This window comes from Borostomias antarcticus, assembly GCF_949987555.1.
Source record: "Borostomias antarcticus genome assembly, chromosome: 21".
Classification (NCBI taxonomy): Eukaryota; Metazoa; Chordata; class Actinopteri; order Stomiiformes; family Stomiidae; genus Borostomias; species Borostomias antarcticus.
The window spans coordinates 18,669,533-18,688,033 of NC_140254.1; the positions used below are offsets into that span (position 1 = coordinate 18,669,533).

General features: G+C 47.1%; 2 protein-coding genes across 4 annotated transcripts in view; both read left to right on the plus strand.

Moving 5' to 3' along the window:
- cica (capicua transcriptional repressor a) overlaps positions 1 to 3,327 on the plus strand; it is a 31,933-nt gene extending 28,606 nt beyond the window's left edge. For all 3 annotated transcript variants that reach the window (XM_084455377.1, XM_084455378.1, XM_084455379.1), the window contains exon 20: positions 402 to 3,327. In XM_084455377.1, the coding sequence (XP_084311503.1) occupies positions 402 to 628 (227 nt within the window). In that variant the 3' untranslated portion in view covers positions 629 to 3,327. The remainder of the gene's footprint in view (positions 1 to 401) is intronic.
- A 649-nt stretch (positions 3,328 to 3,976) lies between these two features.
- Positions 3,977 to 17,354, plus strand: gsk3aa (glycogen synthase kinase 3 alpha a). The gene is made up of 10 exons (XM_084455385.1): positions 3,977 to 4,272; positions 6,742 to 6,929; positions 8,549 to 8,632; positions 9,073 to 9,183; positions 10,193 to 10,323; positions 10,571 to 10,775; positions 11,033 to 11,128; positions 11,241 to 11,427; positions 11,682 to 11,759; positions 16,314 to 17,354. The coding sequence occupies exons 1-10, from the start codon at positions 4,107 to 4,109 to the stop codon at positions 16,376 to 16,378; spliced, it is 1,311 nt and encodes a 436-aa protein (XP_084311511.1). The 5' UTR covers positions 3,977 to 4,106; the 3' UTR covers positions 16,379 to 17,354.
- The last annotated feature ends 1,147 nt before the right edge of the window (positions 17,355 to 18,501 follow it).

Below are 18,501 nucleotides of genomic sequence, written 5' to 3' on the forward strand. Positions count from 1 at the left end.
TAGCAGGAGGAGCTCAGTAGCGCGGCAGTTAGTGTAATAGTTCTAGTGTAGTTGTAGTAATACTATTATGGCAGTTGTAGTATAGTTCTAGTGTAGTTGTAGTAATACTATTATGGCAGTTGTAGTACAGTTCTAGTGTAGTTGTAGTAATACTATTACGGCAGTTGTAGTATAGTTCTAGTGTAGTTGTAGTAATACTATTACGGCAGTTGTAGTACAGTTCTAGTGTAGTTGTAGTAATACTATTATGGCAGTTGTAGTACAGTTCTAGTGTAGCTGTAGTAATACTATTATGGCAGTTGTAGTATAGTTCTAGTGTAGTTGTAGTAATACTATTATGGCAGTTGTAGTACAGTTCTAGTGTAGCTGTAGTAATACTGTTTTACTGTCGCCCCCACCAGCCCAGGCGACTGCGAGCTTCCAGGCTCGCTACTCAGACACCTTCCCCACCAAGGTGTGCCTGCAGCTGAAGATCCGCGAGGTCCGGCAGAAGATCATGCAGACGGCCACGCCCGGCACCCCCGACCCCGGGGTGCTGCCAGGGGTCCCCGCGGGCGCCAGCGCCGCTCCGGCCGGAGAGGACGGGGGAGGGGCGGAGCAAGGGGAGAAGGGGCGGAGCGAAACGTAGAGCGAAGGACAGCTAGTTATCAGCGAGAGAGAGACAGAGAGACAGAGAGACAGAGAGAGAGAGATGAGTGTTGACCCCAGCATGTCCTCGTGTGGTAATAGGACTCCACGCAGCGTCAGCTCAGCCCTGACGTCGCTCTCAGCACATTAGTAGTTTGTAGTTTCACACAGAGACTCTGTTATACACATTCTCTCTCTCTTGCACGCACACACAAACACACACACACACACACATATATAAATATTGACACACAAATTCCCATACACACATGCTCGTGCAGCCTGGTGCAATCTCTGGCTTGTACAAAGCGACTACAAACACACACACACACACAGACACACACCTCCCACCAAATCAGACTGTTACTCTTGGATGGCAGTCCGGAAATCTGTCACCAGAATCATACACAACAGCACTTTGTCACTCTTTGTCGCAGATGCGTCAAGTGACTTGACCCCCCCCTCCACCCCCACCCCCCAAACCTCCTCCCCCCTACTCCTCAGTCCTGTGGGGGGGAGAACTGATGATGACCTCTGACCTCCACTGATAATTCCACAGCCCCTCTATGCTGCAAAAAAAGACAGCACTGAATTGGACACATACTCTCTGCACACACAGACACACACACACACACACACACACACACACAGAAACACATACTGTACACATGCACACATGCGCGCGCACACACAAACACACACACAGTCTGTCAACCCAACCCAACCTCGCCTGACCAAGCCACTGGCCTGCACAGTTTTTAGTGATTGTAGAAAAATAGTCAAGCATGGATAGACCTCCTCCATTTCCTCCTTGAGAAAGAGGAGGTGGAACTCCAGTCACTGACCAATCATTCACCCTGTTATTGCCATTATGACAGACATTGTGAGTCCCCATTGGCTAGAGGTTGTGGGCCCCAGTCAGAGATACTGTGTAAAAATTGGGGGTATGACGCTTCAGCAAGCAACAACCACAACACCGATTGGCTCCCACAGAGACGAGAGAAGCACAGAAGAAGAGGTTTGTCTGCTGTCATTGGCTGGCTCAGATGGAGACCGCCTGATCCCATCAATCAGCGGCCAGTCACCATGGCGACAACACCCCCCCGGGGGAGACTGAACTGACAAACAAACAAACAAACAAAGATTTTTAACCAAGTTCCTCTACGAGTCACCGAGTGGATATGTTGCTTTCTATTGTATTGTTGCTGTGGAAATAACAAGTTTCATGTGGCCTGTTGCTCTTGTGGCTCAGTGGTGTTTCTCAAGCATAAACTTTCTAGAAGGGGACAGGGAGCGCTTGGGGCCCCGCCCACTAGAAGCCCCTCCTCTTCTCTCGTGACTTCTCACCAGACACACTGAGGAGGGGGCGGGGACTGTTTATTTTTAAACGTCAAAATCAGGTGTTTGCACAACGTGCGGTCTCTGACTGCAATTTAAATCAGGAAAGTATTGCTTTTAGAGATTGTTGTTTTTAGTAGAATTATAATCTTGTTACGTCGTGTTAACGATCTATCTCCCTTATCTTTCTTACACTTGGAGACCCCTTTCCATCTGCCCGCCCCCCCCCCCTTCCTCCCTGTCCCAGGTCTCTCCGGTGTGGTTAGAAAGTGCCCTTAAGCACTGGTCCTGGGTCAGCGATATTGTAGCTCAGGATGGTTCTGGTTAGGGTTCGATCAGGAAAAGCAGATCCTAGACCAATCCTGGGGGGCATTCTCTAGAGCCCCCTCCTCCTCCTCCTCTTCTTCTTCACCTGCCCCCCCCCCCCCCCCCCCTCTTCCTCCTAGTCCCTCCTCTTTCTCTCTGACACTTTATTTCTTTCACAGTCATGGTGCAATAGGACATTTGAAATTGGTGGTGCGGTGCGTTATTTGGGTCTGTGCCATAGATATTTTACAGTACAGAAGACCCATCATAATAACTATGTTATAAAGAAGACAAATATCAGAAATGGATATTATTGAAGAGATTGTAGAAGAGCATATAACTAACTAAAAGTCAAAGAAAATTTCAAATAGCACTTTTGCCTCTTCACAAGCTTGGTGAAGAGTGGGGGTAGTTAGAATATGGGTATATCCTCATTTCTCTGTGTATACAGTTGGATGTGTGTGTGAAAAATATATTATTTCCATATTATGTGATATAGGTGCGTGTGTGTGTGTGCGTGTGTGTGTGTGTTTGGGCTTATGCATATGTGGACTTTGGTTCAGGACTTCTGACCCCTGTTTCTCTCTCTCACACACCATACAATAATACATAATCAACCTGGTTACTATCCTTATATTCTAGAGGAAGTGTTTCTGTGCTATTTTGACTGTTATAGCATCAGATAATTCAGGATTAAACACATGCATCTTATCAAAGAGTCACTGAAATATTTTGGGTGTGAAGTCCTCTTGACATGTGGCCACATACATGCATGTGTGCACTCTCTCTCCCTCTCTCTCTCTCTCTCTCTCTCTCTCTCTCTCTAGCTCTCTCTCACTCTCTGTCTGTCTCTCTCTCTCACACACACACACAAACACGCACACACACACACACACACATATGTGTGTGTGTACACTGTATGATTGTGTTTAAAAGAAACTGTTCTTACTTTGGAGAAGGAATTTTAGAATGAGAGAGATGGGTGCAAGCTCATCAAAAGGCATGTTGACCATGTGCAATATTTCTAAACAAAAAAACGACTAAATATTGAAAATATTAAAGACCTAAACAATGCCCTGCTTTCTGTATCTTTCTTTGACTTGGTTGTGATCAGCTGACATGTCTTGTGTTCTGTGGGTGTACGGTACATTGCTGTAGCCTATAGGCATATATTCAGGATGGAGTCAAAGGGAACTCTTGTAACACCACTTACCAGATGCTTTTAGCCTAGACATTCAGTGACTTATATTGGTCACCTTCAGCCTTAATGGATTTTTCAAGCAGTGTAGTCTGCTAGTATAACGGGCTAGTAGGTCTAGTCTATTGATAATGTGAAAGGGTGGGTTGGCAAATTACAGTGTACTGTATAAATTGACATATTGTATTAATGAAAGAAATCAAACTGGATAGGATATTTTATATACAATGTGGCCTACCTAGCTCCCAGCTATACCCTCGTATACTCTATATTTTTCTATTGCACCCCTTTGTGAAGAAATCTATTTATAACATGGTAGAAATCACAGCATGGATAGCGCCACCTCTGGTCGAACTCAGAAGTGGCATTCAAACCGTGTAGTTGTTTTGCTCTTTGAAAGACAAGGGAGCAGACCTAGGCAGCAGCTACCTCGAACTCCATATCCCAGGAGGCAATGCGATCTGTCAGTCCTTAACAGCCCCGACGACCAGCAAAAGGGAGGACTCGTCGGAGCGGGCGACAATTCTCTCTGTATCTCAACGATTATTGCTGTTAAAAAAAAGAAGCATAACTGAAATTCACTTGGCCCGAAATAGTGAACACAAAGCCTCCCGCCCCGCTACCCCTGCGCAGAGATATGAGCGGCAGCGGGCGGCCCAGAACCAGCTCGTTCGCTGAGCCACCCGGAGCCGCCGCCGCACCCGCAGGACCAGCCGCTGCCGTGGGGAGCAACTCAGGAAAGTCCGGGGTCGCGCAGGCCTCGGGGAGCAGCTCGGCGGGATGCTCCAATCTCAAGCTGGCCAGTACGTACTTGCTAGCTAGCGAGCTAGCTGATTTGTTGTGTACTGCGAAAAGTATTCAATTCAAGCATTGTTTATGTATATATATATATATGGTGTTTCATATCTTTAATGCAAGAAATCGCATTTGTGGTTTAAGCCAACCGACAGTTAGCCAGGTAGCTACCCAGACTAGCTCAGGTTTGCAGCTGAGGCTACAGGAAAGTGGGTTTCTATGCAAGCTAGAGCTAGCCAGCTCGGCAGGCTGTTTTGCATCTGTTGGTCAATACATTTTCTTAACATATTATTTAGTTAAACACTAGCTATGTAACCGTTTTGTCTGCTCTTTAGTTAAGAGCGCTTAGTTATCTAGGAGAATCTAACTTGGCTGAGTACATATCGAATTGGGCCCTAGATAGAAGGATATGGAATTGGGCCCTAGATAGAAGGATATGTGGAAAGCAGCAAGCAAGCTTTCTCAGCTTCTCAGCTACAAGTGAACCAACGCCTGCAATGGCTAGTTGTTAGCTAGCTCACTATCTGTACTGCCACATTAGTAGCGTATCCACCTAGATAATAGTCATCAATATGCCCAGTGTGGTTCTGCAGAGTGTGAAGGTTGACGATGAGCGATGACAAGGGTTCAAAGTTCACATTACATAAAGTGTCTAGCGACAGGTAGCCTATCGATTTAAAGGGATGCTTTAAGATAGCTTCTCCTGTTGGGGCAATACTGGGGGGGTTATATAATGTGTGGTTTGCAAACACATCAATTCCATTTACCTGACTTTTTATTGAAATGATTGCTTGCAGTGCATGGTAGAATGAAGAGGGCGTTACTGTGAGTGTGTGTGAGAGAGATATGAGCCCAGACGGTGGGCAATTCTCAGTGCAGAGTAGATGTCGTCTCCCTGCCAGTCTACAGTTAATGTCTACTTCACTCTCTGTGTCCAGAGACTGAAACACAAACAGGCTGCTGCGTACACACACACACACACACACACACACACACACACTTATAGCACACAGTATGTGAGAGAGAACTCTATGACCCAGGTCACTATGCACTGGGTAGTGTGTTTGCTGGGTACATGTGTAACAGATATGACCAACAGCCATATTGGATGTCTATTGTCCCTCAGGGCAACCAGCAAACTCAGGAATGGATATCATACAAGCCAAAAAGACATGGGTGCTAGTGATGACCCAACAGGCTTACTGACGTGTTCAATAAACAACGTGTTAGGTTTGGTGGGTTGATTCTGTGAGGTTGATATGAACTAAGGTTAGTGAGAGGCTGCTGGGCTCCCCTTTGTGAGACACACAAGGTCAGTTAGCCCACTCTTCTCAGTGGTTACATAAGAACATGACAGGAGGTAGGCCTGGGACTAGCCTGGAAGGCAACCTGAGCCTTGCTGTCTTGTCAGTGAGTCCGTCTGTCCCATGTTGAGTAATGGTAGAACCGTCTCTTGTCGTGGCGCAGGAGCCACTAGATGGAGGACACGACAGGTGGGTCATTTTTCCACTCATCGTCTACGCTATGACTCCACCTGTGCTCAATCAATCAATCAATCAAAGCTTTATTTGTATAGCGCATTTCATACCCAGAGGCAACACGATGCGCTTTACAGAGAACAAGGGAGGTGGGCATACGACCCACCCCTACATATTCCAGAGGGAAGCAAAAAAACAGTGATCACCCGGGGGCCAGATAAGTGAGCTGTAAAAATTCTTCCCTGACCCCTCTCAACAAGGCGATCGAGCAAGCTCCAGGAGTATGTTTGTCTACCTGCTACGAACATTTATAAAGCAATACATTACATAAAATTACATTTCAGAGTAAGAGAGGCTAAAAGCATCATAGGAGAGAGAACATTCTACGGACATGCTACGACATCCACAGCAGACACAGGGGTATCTATCGGACTCCGGGAGGTCTGCTGGTGACAGTGGGGCATCCACTGGACATGGTTAGAAGGTGTTGATGTCATTCACCCGGGCGTGTGGCGTTAGCATGGCGCCACTGGGTCCAAGATAATTGCATTTGACCAGGATCCCAGCTGAAAAAATCAGGATTGTTTAGGATTAAAGGATAAAGGATTGTTTTTTGATCTGACACATGAATGATATCTTTTCTCCTTACACAGCTTGCAATAGACTTTCCAGTGGATTGGAATAACTGTCTAAAAGGTGATGATAGACATGATAGAAATGCAGGGTGTCCACTGTCTTAGTTAGGGTCCCCATTGAGTCTCTGTAGGAATGCAGATGTAGGATCAGTTTTGTCTTTCAGGTCATCGTTGATTAAATAGCACTGGCAGGAAAAGATCTGATCCAAGATCAGCATCTCCTACTCCAAGACTCTAGTGTGAATACAGGCCTTAGATCTCCATCTGACCCCATCCCATTCATGATGTCATTTCCCATTCTCTCTCCCTCCCTCTCTCTCTCTCTCTGTCTGTCTCTGTGTCTCTCCCTCCCCTTGTTTCCTAGGAGACAGTGGGAAGGTGACGACGGTGGTGGCCACGCCCGGCCAGGGCCCGGACCGCCCGCAGGAAGTGTCGTACACAGACATCAAGGTGATCGGCAACGGCTCATTCGGCGTAGTCTACCAGGCGCGCCTCACAGACAGCCAGGAGATGGTGGCCATCAAGAAGGTGCTGCAGGACAAGAGGTTCAAGGTATGGAGCTTCTCTCCGGCTGTGCAGGACCCCAGTCTACCCCCCTTACGGTTCCATAGAAACTCGCTGGGTTTCTGAGTTCCTCTATGCATCTGTCCTTCCTGCATGGTGCTTTATTCCCCTTATGTTCAAGGTACAGTGCTCTGTCTATCCCCATTGCCATTCCGTAGGCTAGGCAGATGTCTACAGGGCAGGAGCTTCCAGGTGTAGAGCCAGAACCTCAATGTATGGATCCAGTCAGAGTTTTTGTAGAAGAAAGCATTAGCTTTAGGCTCAATCCCAATACCCCCCCTTGGCCCTAGCCCTTGGCCTTTTGCGCGTTCACGCGTAGGGTAGTGTGTTCCTTTCCCATTCCTTTTATCTTCTATGGCTAGGGGGAATATCGAGGGCTAGTGGACGTTCAAACAGCCCTCCAAAACGAGGGTTTTCAGATGCTGACTTGAAACCGAGGGGTAGATGCAAACCCACACAATGCTTTGCGAACCGAGGCAGTGATATGAAACATAGCTGCCGGTGCCGTTTAAAAACATGGGAAAGAAGCCCAATATCTTTGCAAATAATCATTCAAAAATTGTAAAATCCATGGAATAACTTAGTTTAATTTAGATGTAAAGGAACATGTCATTGGATCGTTATGACATGCATTTCAGAAAAAAAAATCTCTTCACAATGTCAACTGCATTTTGTTGTTAGCCTAACTTAACAGTATTTTGATATTCCAGTAAATTTCTTGTTGGCTACGGTGCATTTTTGGATCTAATCTAATCAATAGAACTTTGCGTAACAACAAATTTTGAGTGACAGTTGATTCCATGAAGTCCGAAAAATAATCTAGCAGCAAATTTTCTGCACTTATCCGCTCATCTGATATCAGTGCATTTCTATGGACAGGACTGATGACGATGTGTAAGCATGCTTCCTGGCTGACACTGTAATAATAGTAATCGTACTGTAACATCCTAGAGACTCCACGGAAAATCAGGCATCTAATAAAATTCCGATTGAAGACGTAGCGAGTGGTGTCCCATTTCTTAGGTAAAGATTTCAACCTCTGTCCCTTGTGGCTCCGTTCTGAAGGGCCACTACCCAGTCGAGGGCACTCCAAAACTAGGAGCTAGGGCCAAGGGTGAGTATTGGGATTGGGGATTAGTGTCAGGTGGGTGAGGTCAGTGAGCCCATTTGGCTCTTTTGTGCTAAACTAGATAATTCAAGCACAGATTGATTGAAATGGTTCCAAACAGTATTTATTTTATCTAATCTTGATTTTTGCAATTTATTTAACCTTTTATTTATTGTCTCTTTGAGACAGAGATCTCCTTTTGGAGGGATCTGGGTGATACTGCTCACGGTGCTGATAGATTTGGGCCCGGGTCTGGGTGGTACAGTACCACTGCTCACGGTGCTGATAGATTTGGGCCCGGGTGTGGGTGGTACAGTACCACTGCTCACGGTGCTGATAGATTTGGGCCCGGGTCTGGGTGGTACAGTACCACTGCTCACGGTGCTGATAGATTTGGGCCCGGGTGTGGGTGGTACCACTGCTCACGGTGCTGATAGATTTGGGCCCGGGTGGTACAGTACCACTGCTCACGGTGCTGTGCTGTCTGTCTCCTGTGTAGAACCGGGAGCTCCAGATCATGAGGAAACTGGATCACTGCAACATCGTCCGGCTACGCTACTTCTTCTACTCCAGCGGAGAGAAGGTACATCGGTGTCCCACACTCCTTTCTGAACTACCGTAAATCCTCTAATAGTGGCCAGGGCCTTTATTTCCTGAGCTGCAGAGAGCCCCAGGCCTTTATTGGAGGCAGGCCTATATTAGAGGATTTACGGTAAGCACTAACCAGGTCAAATGTCGTCTTCCTTGTTCATCTGAATCTTTTGTTTTACTTCCATCTTTTTTAAAATAAGCCCTTTTCCTACTTTTATATTATTTCAGTAGGAAGCATTTATTTCATACATATTGTTTAACATATTATTGTTCTGTTAGTGAAATCGTAGACATTTCCTCACCAGTCTGCTGCTTATGAATATAGTCATCACCAGACATCACTCTTATCTCCTCTCTCTCTCTCTCTCTCTCTCTCTCTCTCTCTCTCTCTCTCTCTCTCTCTCTCTCTCTCTCTCTCTCGTTGCTATGCAGAAGGATGAGGTGTATTTGAACCTGGTGCTGGATTTTGTCCCAGAGACGGTCTACAGGGTGGCCCGCCACTTCAATAAGGCCAAGAGCATCATACCCATCATCTACGTCAAGGTAACCCTCTCTCTACCACCTTTACTCTCTCCCTCTCTCTCCCTCTGTTCATCCTCAGCCTCTCTCTCCCTCTCTCTCCCTCTGTTCCTCTCTCTCTCCCTCTCTCCCTCTGTTCACTCTATACCACCTTTACTCTCTCCCTCTCTCTCCCTCTCTCTCCCTCTGTTCCTCTCTCTCTCTCTCTCCCTCTGTTCAACTCTATACCACCTTTACTCTCTCCCTCTCTCTCCCTCTGTTCCTCTCTCTCTCTCTCTCTCTCTCTTCTCTATAGCACCTTTACTCTCTCTCTCCCTCTCTCTCCCTCTGTTCACCCTCAGCCTCTCTCTCCCTCTGTTCCTCTCTCTCTCTTCTCTATAGCACCTTTACTCTCTCCCTCTCTCTCCCTCTGTTCCTCTCTCTCTCTTCTCTATAGCACCTTTACTCTCTCCCTCTCTCTCCCTCTGTTCCTCTCTCTCTCTCTCTCCCTCTGTTCAACTCTATACCACCTTTACTCTCTCCCTCTCTCTCCCTCTGTTCTCTCTCTCTCTCTCTCTCTCTCTCTCTCTCTCCCTCTCTCTCTCTCTCTCTCTCTCTCTCTCTCTCTCTCTCCCTCTGTTCACCCTCAGCCTCTCTCTCCCTCTGTTCCTCTCTCTCTCTTCTCTATAGCACCTTTACTCTCTCCCTCTCTCTCCCTCTGTTCCTCTCTCTCTCTCTCTCCCTCTGTTCAACTCTATACCACCTTTACTCTCTCCCTCTCTCTCCCTCTGTTCCTCTCTCTCTCTCTCTCTCTCCCTCTCTCTCTCTCTCTCTCTCTCTCTCTCTCTCCCTCTGTTCAACCTCTGCTTTTCACTGCCTTTTACTTCTCTCTTGTTGAACCCTCAGCCTCTCTGTCCCTCTCTCTCTCTCTCCCTCTCTCTCTCTCTCTTCTCTTCTCTCTCTCTATCACTCTGTCAGTGTGTACAGCTAATCATCAACGTTAATGTCCGGTGTCTGACCATCAGCCATATTGCCCCCCCCCCCCCCCTCCCAGGTGTATATGTACCAGTTGTTCCGTAGCCTGGCCTACATCCACTCCCAGGGCGTGTGTCACCGGGACATCAAACCCCAGAACCTGCTGGTGGACCCGGAGACGGCCATCCTCAAGCTCTGTGACTTTGGCAGGTGAGGCGGTGTTCAACGCCGACACGAATCAGTCAGTCTATTAATCAGTCAGTCTATTAGTCAGTCTATTAATCAGTCAGTCTATTAATCAGTCAGTCTATTAATCAGTCAGTCTATTAACCAGTCAGTCTATTAACCAGTCAGTCTATTAACCAGTCAGTCTATTAACCAGTCAGTCTATTAATCAGTCAGTCGAATATGGGTGTCGTGTGCCTCGACCCCTCTGACCTCTGACCCCTGGCCACAGCGCCAAGCAACTAATTCGCGGGGAGCCCAACGTGTCGTACATCTGCTCGCGGTACTACCGCGCCCCGGAGCTCATCTTCGGCGCCACGGACTACACGGCCAACATCGACATCTGGTCGGCGGGCTGCGTGCTGGCGGAGCTGCTGCTGGGACAGCCCATCTTCCCTGGAGACAGCGGCGTGGACCAGCTAGTGGAGATCATCAAGGTGTGTGTGTGTGTGTGTGTGTGTGTGTGTGTGTGTGTGTGTGTGTGTGTGTGTGTGTGTGTGTGTGTGCGCGCGCATGATGAGTAGTGTGTGGGTGGTAGTCTACTGTGTGTGTGTGTGTGTGTAAAAGTATGGAGGAGAGGGAAGGGTATGTATGGTTTTGGTACTGGTGCTAGAGGGGTAAGAGCTACTGTGTGTATACTGACGCACACCCCCCCCCCCCCCACACTCCCTGCCCCCCCCCCCCCCCCCCCCAGGTTCTAGGGACCCCCACCAGGGAACAGATCCGGGAGATGAACCCCAACTACACAGAGTTCAAGTTCCCCCAGATCAAGGCCCACCCCTGGACCAAGGTAGGTGCTTCAGTCCACACCCACGCTGCTTCTCTCGTAGACGCAGATAAGACGTCCAGATAAGACGTTGAGATGAGTCAGCCAGACTAATAAGACCCCCCCACCCCCCCAGGTGTTTAAGCCTCGCACCCCCCCCGAGGCCATCGCTCTGTGCTCCCGTCTGCTGGAGTACACCCCCGTCACACGCCTCTCCCCGTTGGAGGCCTGCGCTCACACCTTCTTCGACGAGCTGCGCCAGCCCAACGCACGGCTTCCCAGCGGACGAGACCTGCCCCTGCTCTTCAACTTCAGCACCACCGGTACACACACACACACACACACACACACACACACACGTGTTCACCAGGACACCATGAACTCGTAGACAGGAACTGAATGACAAAAAAAGACTGATAAAAGTATCACAGAAAAAAAATGGTACTGCTTTGACGCACACACTCCCTCTCTCACACACACACACACACACACACACACACACACGATCAAACGGTGGTGCTTTAACCTCGTTTTTGAATTGTTCCCCCTCTGTCTCGTTCTGTCTACCTCCCTCCAGAGTTGTCCATCCAGCCGCAGCTCAACTCCGCCCTCATCCCTCCCCACGCCCGCGCACAAACCTCCGCTTCCTCTCACGGTACGACTCCATCACCTGCCCGTACTTACAGTGCATTACATTCGTCCAAAGGGACTTACAATAAGTATTACATTACATTAGTCAGGTAGCTGACACTTTTATCCAAAGCAATTTACAATACTTATATTCAAGCAAACTACTTGTAACTTGCACTACAGTAATCATGGTGTGACCGACCACCACCATAACACCAGCCTGTAGTTACAGTAATCATGGTATGACTAACCTCCACCATAACACCAGCCAGTAGTTACAGTAATCATGGTATGACTAACCTCCACCATAACACCAGCCAGTAGTTACAGTAATCATGGTATGACTAACCTCCACCATAACACCAGCCTGTAGTTACAGTAATCATGGTATGACTAACCTCCACCATAACACCAGCCAGTAGTTACAGTAATCATGGTGTGACCTCCACCATAACACCAGACAGTAGTTACAGTTATCATGGTGTGACCGACCACCATAACACCAGACAGTAGTTACAGTTATCATGCATTTTGTGTCGTGTATTTATCTGATGATAGACTGTCTTAGCATATTATTATGCATTACACACATTGCATTAATTACCAGTTTTATTAGCCAGCTACGTACTAGTAGTGCTAGCTTAATAGATTTTAGAGTTGGGAGACAGGGCAACTGGTTTAAGCTCTGCATAGGCAATGCCATCCACATCCCCCTCTGTGATAAACCTGGTTTGCTTCTCTAGTTAATTCATATCTATGCTGAAAAGGCAATATCACGCCCCATTGTCGTAGAGCACTCTCACAATAAGTATTATTGTGTACTTTTCATTTTCATTTACCTTTATTTATACAGGTGAAATAACTACTTTAGGTGAAATGTGATACAGGTGAAATAAGTACTTTATCTTGTTTTATTGATATCTTACCGTGACTATCGGATCATGGACCCTGTATCAAGAAGTACATATCATCCCATCCCTAGTTTGATGCTCATTTTTGTGTGGGAGGAATACCTCCATGGGATGATCCCCAGATCCCTTCTTTATTGGTGGTTCTCCAAGACTTTCTTCAAATTTGTCAGGTCTGTGATAATGTAGCAAAGGAAAGATTGTCAATTCGGTACGATCCTCATCCATTTCTGGACAGTTCAGATAGATTTTTTTCGGGACGGTTCCAGGAGGATGGTGGAAAAAGTTAGTTAAGAGCCCTGACTGGGCCAGTAATCGGCCATCATGAATGTCCGTGAGCGTTGTGTCGGTGGCCCAAGTTGGTGCGGTGTTTCCTGCACCGTTGGCTACATTGGAGGATTTTCAGAACGTGTCGTTCGTTCATTTTATATATTTATATCTATCCCCTTGTTCTGTATATTTTCCTGTTTTTTACTGTACCGCAGAAAATCGATACAGTATCTCAGAAAGAAAAAAAATTAGCGATGTATTGCTATATTGATTTTATTGCACAGCCTTAATATAAGGAGAAATGCACCCTAAATATGTGTGAAATTTCACTTTGAAGAAATTTCAACTTGGGGTATATGAATGAGAGACTTTTTGTAGGTTTTGCCAAATTTTCAACCTGCAAGCCAAATCCATCATGGCGGAAATCATGGGTCCAAATGGCAGTCGTTCCCCATGAGGAAGGACGTAAGTGTACCAGGTATCATGTAAGTGTACCAGGTATCATACACTTTCGTCCAACGGTGTGGAAATGCCAGCTTTGTGTACTAAATTGCTTATTATAACGCCACCTATGGGCGAATCGTGGTGTCTCTTCATGGCATAGTTACTCGTGGTCTACGCCGCATTGATGCAGTAATTCGTGCAAAAGGAGCCTCGACCAAGTATTGAGTGCTTAAATGAACATACTTTTCAGAAGGTCGGCGTTTCTGTATTATAAATAATTTTTTTGATTGCTCTTCAGTTATATTCTAATATTTTGAGATACTGGATTTTTTATTTTCATGAGCTGTAAGCTGTAATCATCAAGATTAAAACAAAAAATGTTGTCAATTTTTAATTGAAACATTGTTTTTTTCAGCAGCCATGCCCCACACGTCCAGACTAACAATTTGAGATTGTTGGTGCCAAAAAGGCGTTTTACTTTTTTACCATATTTTTTATTTTTTAGAATGTTTTTGAAGTATATGTGAATGTGATTCCAATGTCTTGGCTGAAAGTTAATATATATAGTTGATTTAAGTTTGGTCATATTTTGTTTTGGCTCTCGTGTAAAGTTTGCCAAATGCCACTTACGCCCCTCTGGTTCTAAGCCCTCGAATGGTGGCGAGATTTAAATGCATGCAGGTTACGTTTGACTTAGTGTAGTTTTTGCATTACTACCCCTTCTTGAAAAGTACAAAAAGTAATTAAAGCATTAAAAAAATTATACATGGAATGTGAAATAATAAACGTGTCACTCATGGACATTGTGATTGCAGGTGCAGTGTGCCACATAGCCATCTCGGTCCTTCTCTCTCACACACACACACACACTCTCTCACACACACACACACACACACACAAACACACACACTCTCTCTCTCTCTCGAGGAGGGAGTGGGTCTGTGGGACAAATCCATGCGCAGCCTATGGCTCAACTCCAACAGCCAGCCAAGAGTGTACAAAACTGCTTTCCTAGATCAATCAATCTTATATTAATAAGGATCGCTGGAAAAAACACTTTGAACCATAATACCAATACCTGCCGCAGGCGTTCTGGCATGTTATGCGCCTCCGCTGGGGCATGGGTAATACATAAACACTAGTTCTGATACCCGCTGGGGCATGGGTAATACATTAACACTAGTTCTGATACCCGCTGGGGCATGGGTAATACATAAACACTAGTTCTGATACCCGCTGGGGCATGGGTCATACATAAACACTAGTTCTGATACCCGCTGGGGCATGGGTAATACATTAACACTAGTTCTGATACCCGCTGGGGCATGGGTAATACATTAACACTAGTTCTGATACCTGCTGGGGCATGGGTAATACATTAACACTAGTTCTGATACCCGCTGGGGCATGGGTAATACATTAACACTAGTTCTGATACCTGCTGGGGCATGGGTAATACATAAACACTAGTTCTGATACCCGCTGGGGCATGGGTCATACATAAACACTAGTTCTGATACCCGCTGGGGCATGGGTAATACATTAACACTAGTTCTGATACCCGCTGGGGCATGGGTAATACATAAACACTAGTTCTGATACCCGCTGGGGCATGGGTCATACATTAACACTAGTTCTGATACCCGCTGGGGCACACAGTCACTAACTGGCCATTTAGTCTGCCAAGTTTCAAGGAGCAGTATTGTGGGTTAAAGTTAGCCAAAACCTAAATTATTTTTTAAAAATGAGGCCCCGTCAAAGTGTGCCCGGGACCCGTGTGGATACCTGGGCCAAATATAAATGCCATCAGAGTTGCAGACAGATAAGGGAGTTGCCCTATATTCATTTGGATACATACATAGTGCACACAATAACGAGACAAATGATAATAATAAAAATGATTAGGGCTGTCATTTTAATGCGTTAATTAGATCAGTGAACTACGCCCAAAACAAATCAAATGATCAAAGTTATTTTTTCTTTGTATTTTTTTTTTGAATGAAGCGATTTTGCCCAGCGGACCCTGTAGGCTGCAGAGAGCTGGCAGCACAGAACGGGTAGACTAAGTCTAACTCAGACAAACTATGTTGCAAAATTAATGCTTGGGACTGGAGGTCAATTGCTATGGTAGAAGACAAGGGCTTAATTTACATTGACATTTTGCAAGAGTATTTTTTGGGGGGGGACATCTTCTACGCAGCTGTATGGTCATTTGAATGCCACTACCCCAATCTAAATATTGGGGGGGGGGGGGGGGGGGGGGGATTTTAATGTTCTCAAATATTGGGGGGGACATGTCCCCCCTGACCCCCCCAGGGTCCCCACCCCTGCCTGAGACGCCCCCTGACCCCCCCAGGGTCCCCACCCCTCCCTGAGATGCCCCCTGACCCCCCCCAGGGTCCCCACCCCTGCCTGAGACGCCCCCTGACCCCCCCAGGGTCCCCACCCCTGCCTGAGACGCCCCCTGACCCCCCCAGGGTCCCCACCCCTGCCTGAGACGCCCCCTGACCCCCCCAGGGTCCCCACCCCTGCCTGAGACGCCCCCTGACCCCCCCAGGGTCCCCACCCCTGCCTGAGACGCCCCCTGACCCCCCCAGGGTCCCCACCCCTGCCTGAGACGCCCCCTGACCCCCCCAGGGTCCCCACCCCTGCCTGAGACGCCCCCCTGACCCCCCCAGGGTCCCCACCCCTGCCTGAGACGCCCCCTGACCCCCCCAGGGTCCCCACCCCTGCCTGAGACGCTCAGTCCTACATTCTGGTGGGATGAGCCTGCACTGTTTGTGAATTAAAAAGCATGTGTTCAAATTGTACTCGGTGTTCATTAAAATTGAAATATCCTGGAAGGACAGATGAATAAGAGCTGATACATGTATACACAGAATGTATAAAATGGACGTATCCCTTCAGTTAACCTGACCCCTGACCCCTGTCCTGTCCCCTCTTCCCTCTGACCCTAGATGGTACCGGTTCCGACGGCTTGTCTCAGCACAGCTCAGTGCCTGGATCCCTCAACAGCACCTGAACCATCCACCTCAACATCAACTTCAACCTCATTCTGCTCGCCTGCCAGCCCAACTCCACACACACGCACGCACACACACACACACACACACATACATACATACACCCTAATTCCTGGACTGCTTTCTTCCATGCTGCTTGTCATTTCCCACTGGTTAGGACCCACCCCTTTTTGTACTGTTCATACGTGGAACAAACCATTAGTTCATACGTGGAACAAACCATTAGTTCATACGTGGAACAAACCATTAGTTCATACGTGGAACAAACCATTAGTTCATGCGTGGAACAAACCATTAGTTCATACGTGGAACGAACCATTAGTTCATACGTGGAACAAACCATTAGTTCATGCGTGGAACAAACCCTTTGTTCCTACGTGGAACAAACCATTAGTTCATGCGTGGAACAAACCATTAGTTCATGCGTGGAACAAACCATTAGTTCATGCGTGGAACAAACCATTAGTTCATGCGTGGAACAAACCATTATTTCTATTGCTGACTGGGAACGTTTGTTACAGTCAACCGACACCCGATCAGCACTATGGCGAGAGAGAGACAAAAACACACATACACACACACACACACACACACACACACACACATAGTGTTATTTCATGCCCACTCCTGGTCTATTGGCTCAGTTGTGTTCCTGCTGCTGGGGGCTCAGCAGGAGGGGCCGGTCCTCTGGATACTTATCTCTTCTTTTTTTAGTTTTTAAATCAACTTTTTTTTAATTTTTACTCATGTTTATTTATTTGACTGAAGACTTCACGACCACTTCACGGCCAGTGCACCACACTCCACGGTAGCGAGGAGAGTCGGCCTGTCCAGGAGTTCCTCTTCACGTGAATCCAGGGCTCAGTTTGGATTTCCAGCCGAGCAAGCGAACCTCCCGGTACAGAAACTGCTGATCTTACGTGACCTGATGGGCTCTAACGGCAGTCTGGAGAGAGAAGAAGAATGTGCTCGAACCCATCCCATCACGTTAGATCAGAGACGATCTGGAGGACGGGGGGGTTGGGGGGTCTGTTCCCAGGGTTGGTCCTGGTTAGTATGAGGCCTCGGGGGGGGGGGGGGGGGGGTCCTGGGGGGTCCTGGGAGCCGGTCAGTCGCCTGGATGACGATGGACGGGGGGGCGGAACGCAGGGGTCCGGCGGAACAAGGCTGTGGTTTTTATACGTTTTATTAAATTATAAAGAAAACAGACGATGACAGCTGCTTTCTTTTGCATACGTAATGTAAATGTATTTATTGCTTATTTTTTATTGGTTTTCAGAGAGAGGGCATTAACATTGTAACATCGATAAGGGGCGGGGCGGGAGGGAAACGGGCGGATGTTTTGATTGGTTGCCGGCTGCACTCGTCAGCCATTTACCATTGCTGAGAAAAAATGTCCATGAGGAAGTCTTAACATTAATGATTCTGCCAGCGGGACCTTGTTTGAAATGACACGCACACACCCACACTATCACATGCTGTGATTAATCTGGACCTTTCACTCTCTTACGGAAACCTTTATCAGTGTTGCAGCCTTCTAGATAATAGGAAAGGACAAGTGGATGGGAAGAATTTATAATGGCGTCAGCCATTTTGAATATTGAGTATAATCAGTGGAATAGTTGACTCCTGCTTTAATTTTTTTTTTTAGCTGGCCATGATACACGTCTATACCTTTCAGCTCTGTGAAATAGGAGTCAGGGTTGAGTGGATGACGTCTGCTCGTGTTACTCGTGTCGTAGGGTGGATAATGATGTTCCTAGCGGTCCTGAGGTAGTGTTGCTACCTCCTGTATGTGTGCGTGGGAGAGACTGAGAGGCAGAGTGTGGCTGGGGCTTATATGTCTCTGAAGATAAGTGTGTGTATCATCTTTGTTAACTGTACCCTCCCGTCCAAAATGCACAGTTTAAAAGCCAGTGTTGTAGGTTTAGATCAGTCCTCAGTACTGACCATTTGAAAGCTTCTAGTGCAAGCCTTTTCTTCTGTAATACCCTCCCACTCCTTGTGTGAACCACACCCCTCTCTGTTGACCTTGATTTACAGAACCTATAGGCGTGTTCGATTTAGCTTCCCCCGCAGGTGCCCAGAGAAGGCTAGGCTTGGGCATAAGGACCAATTAATT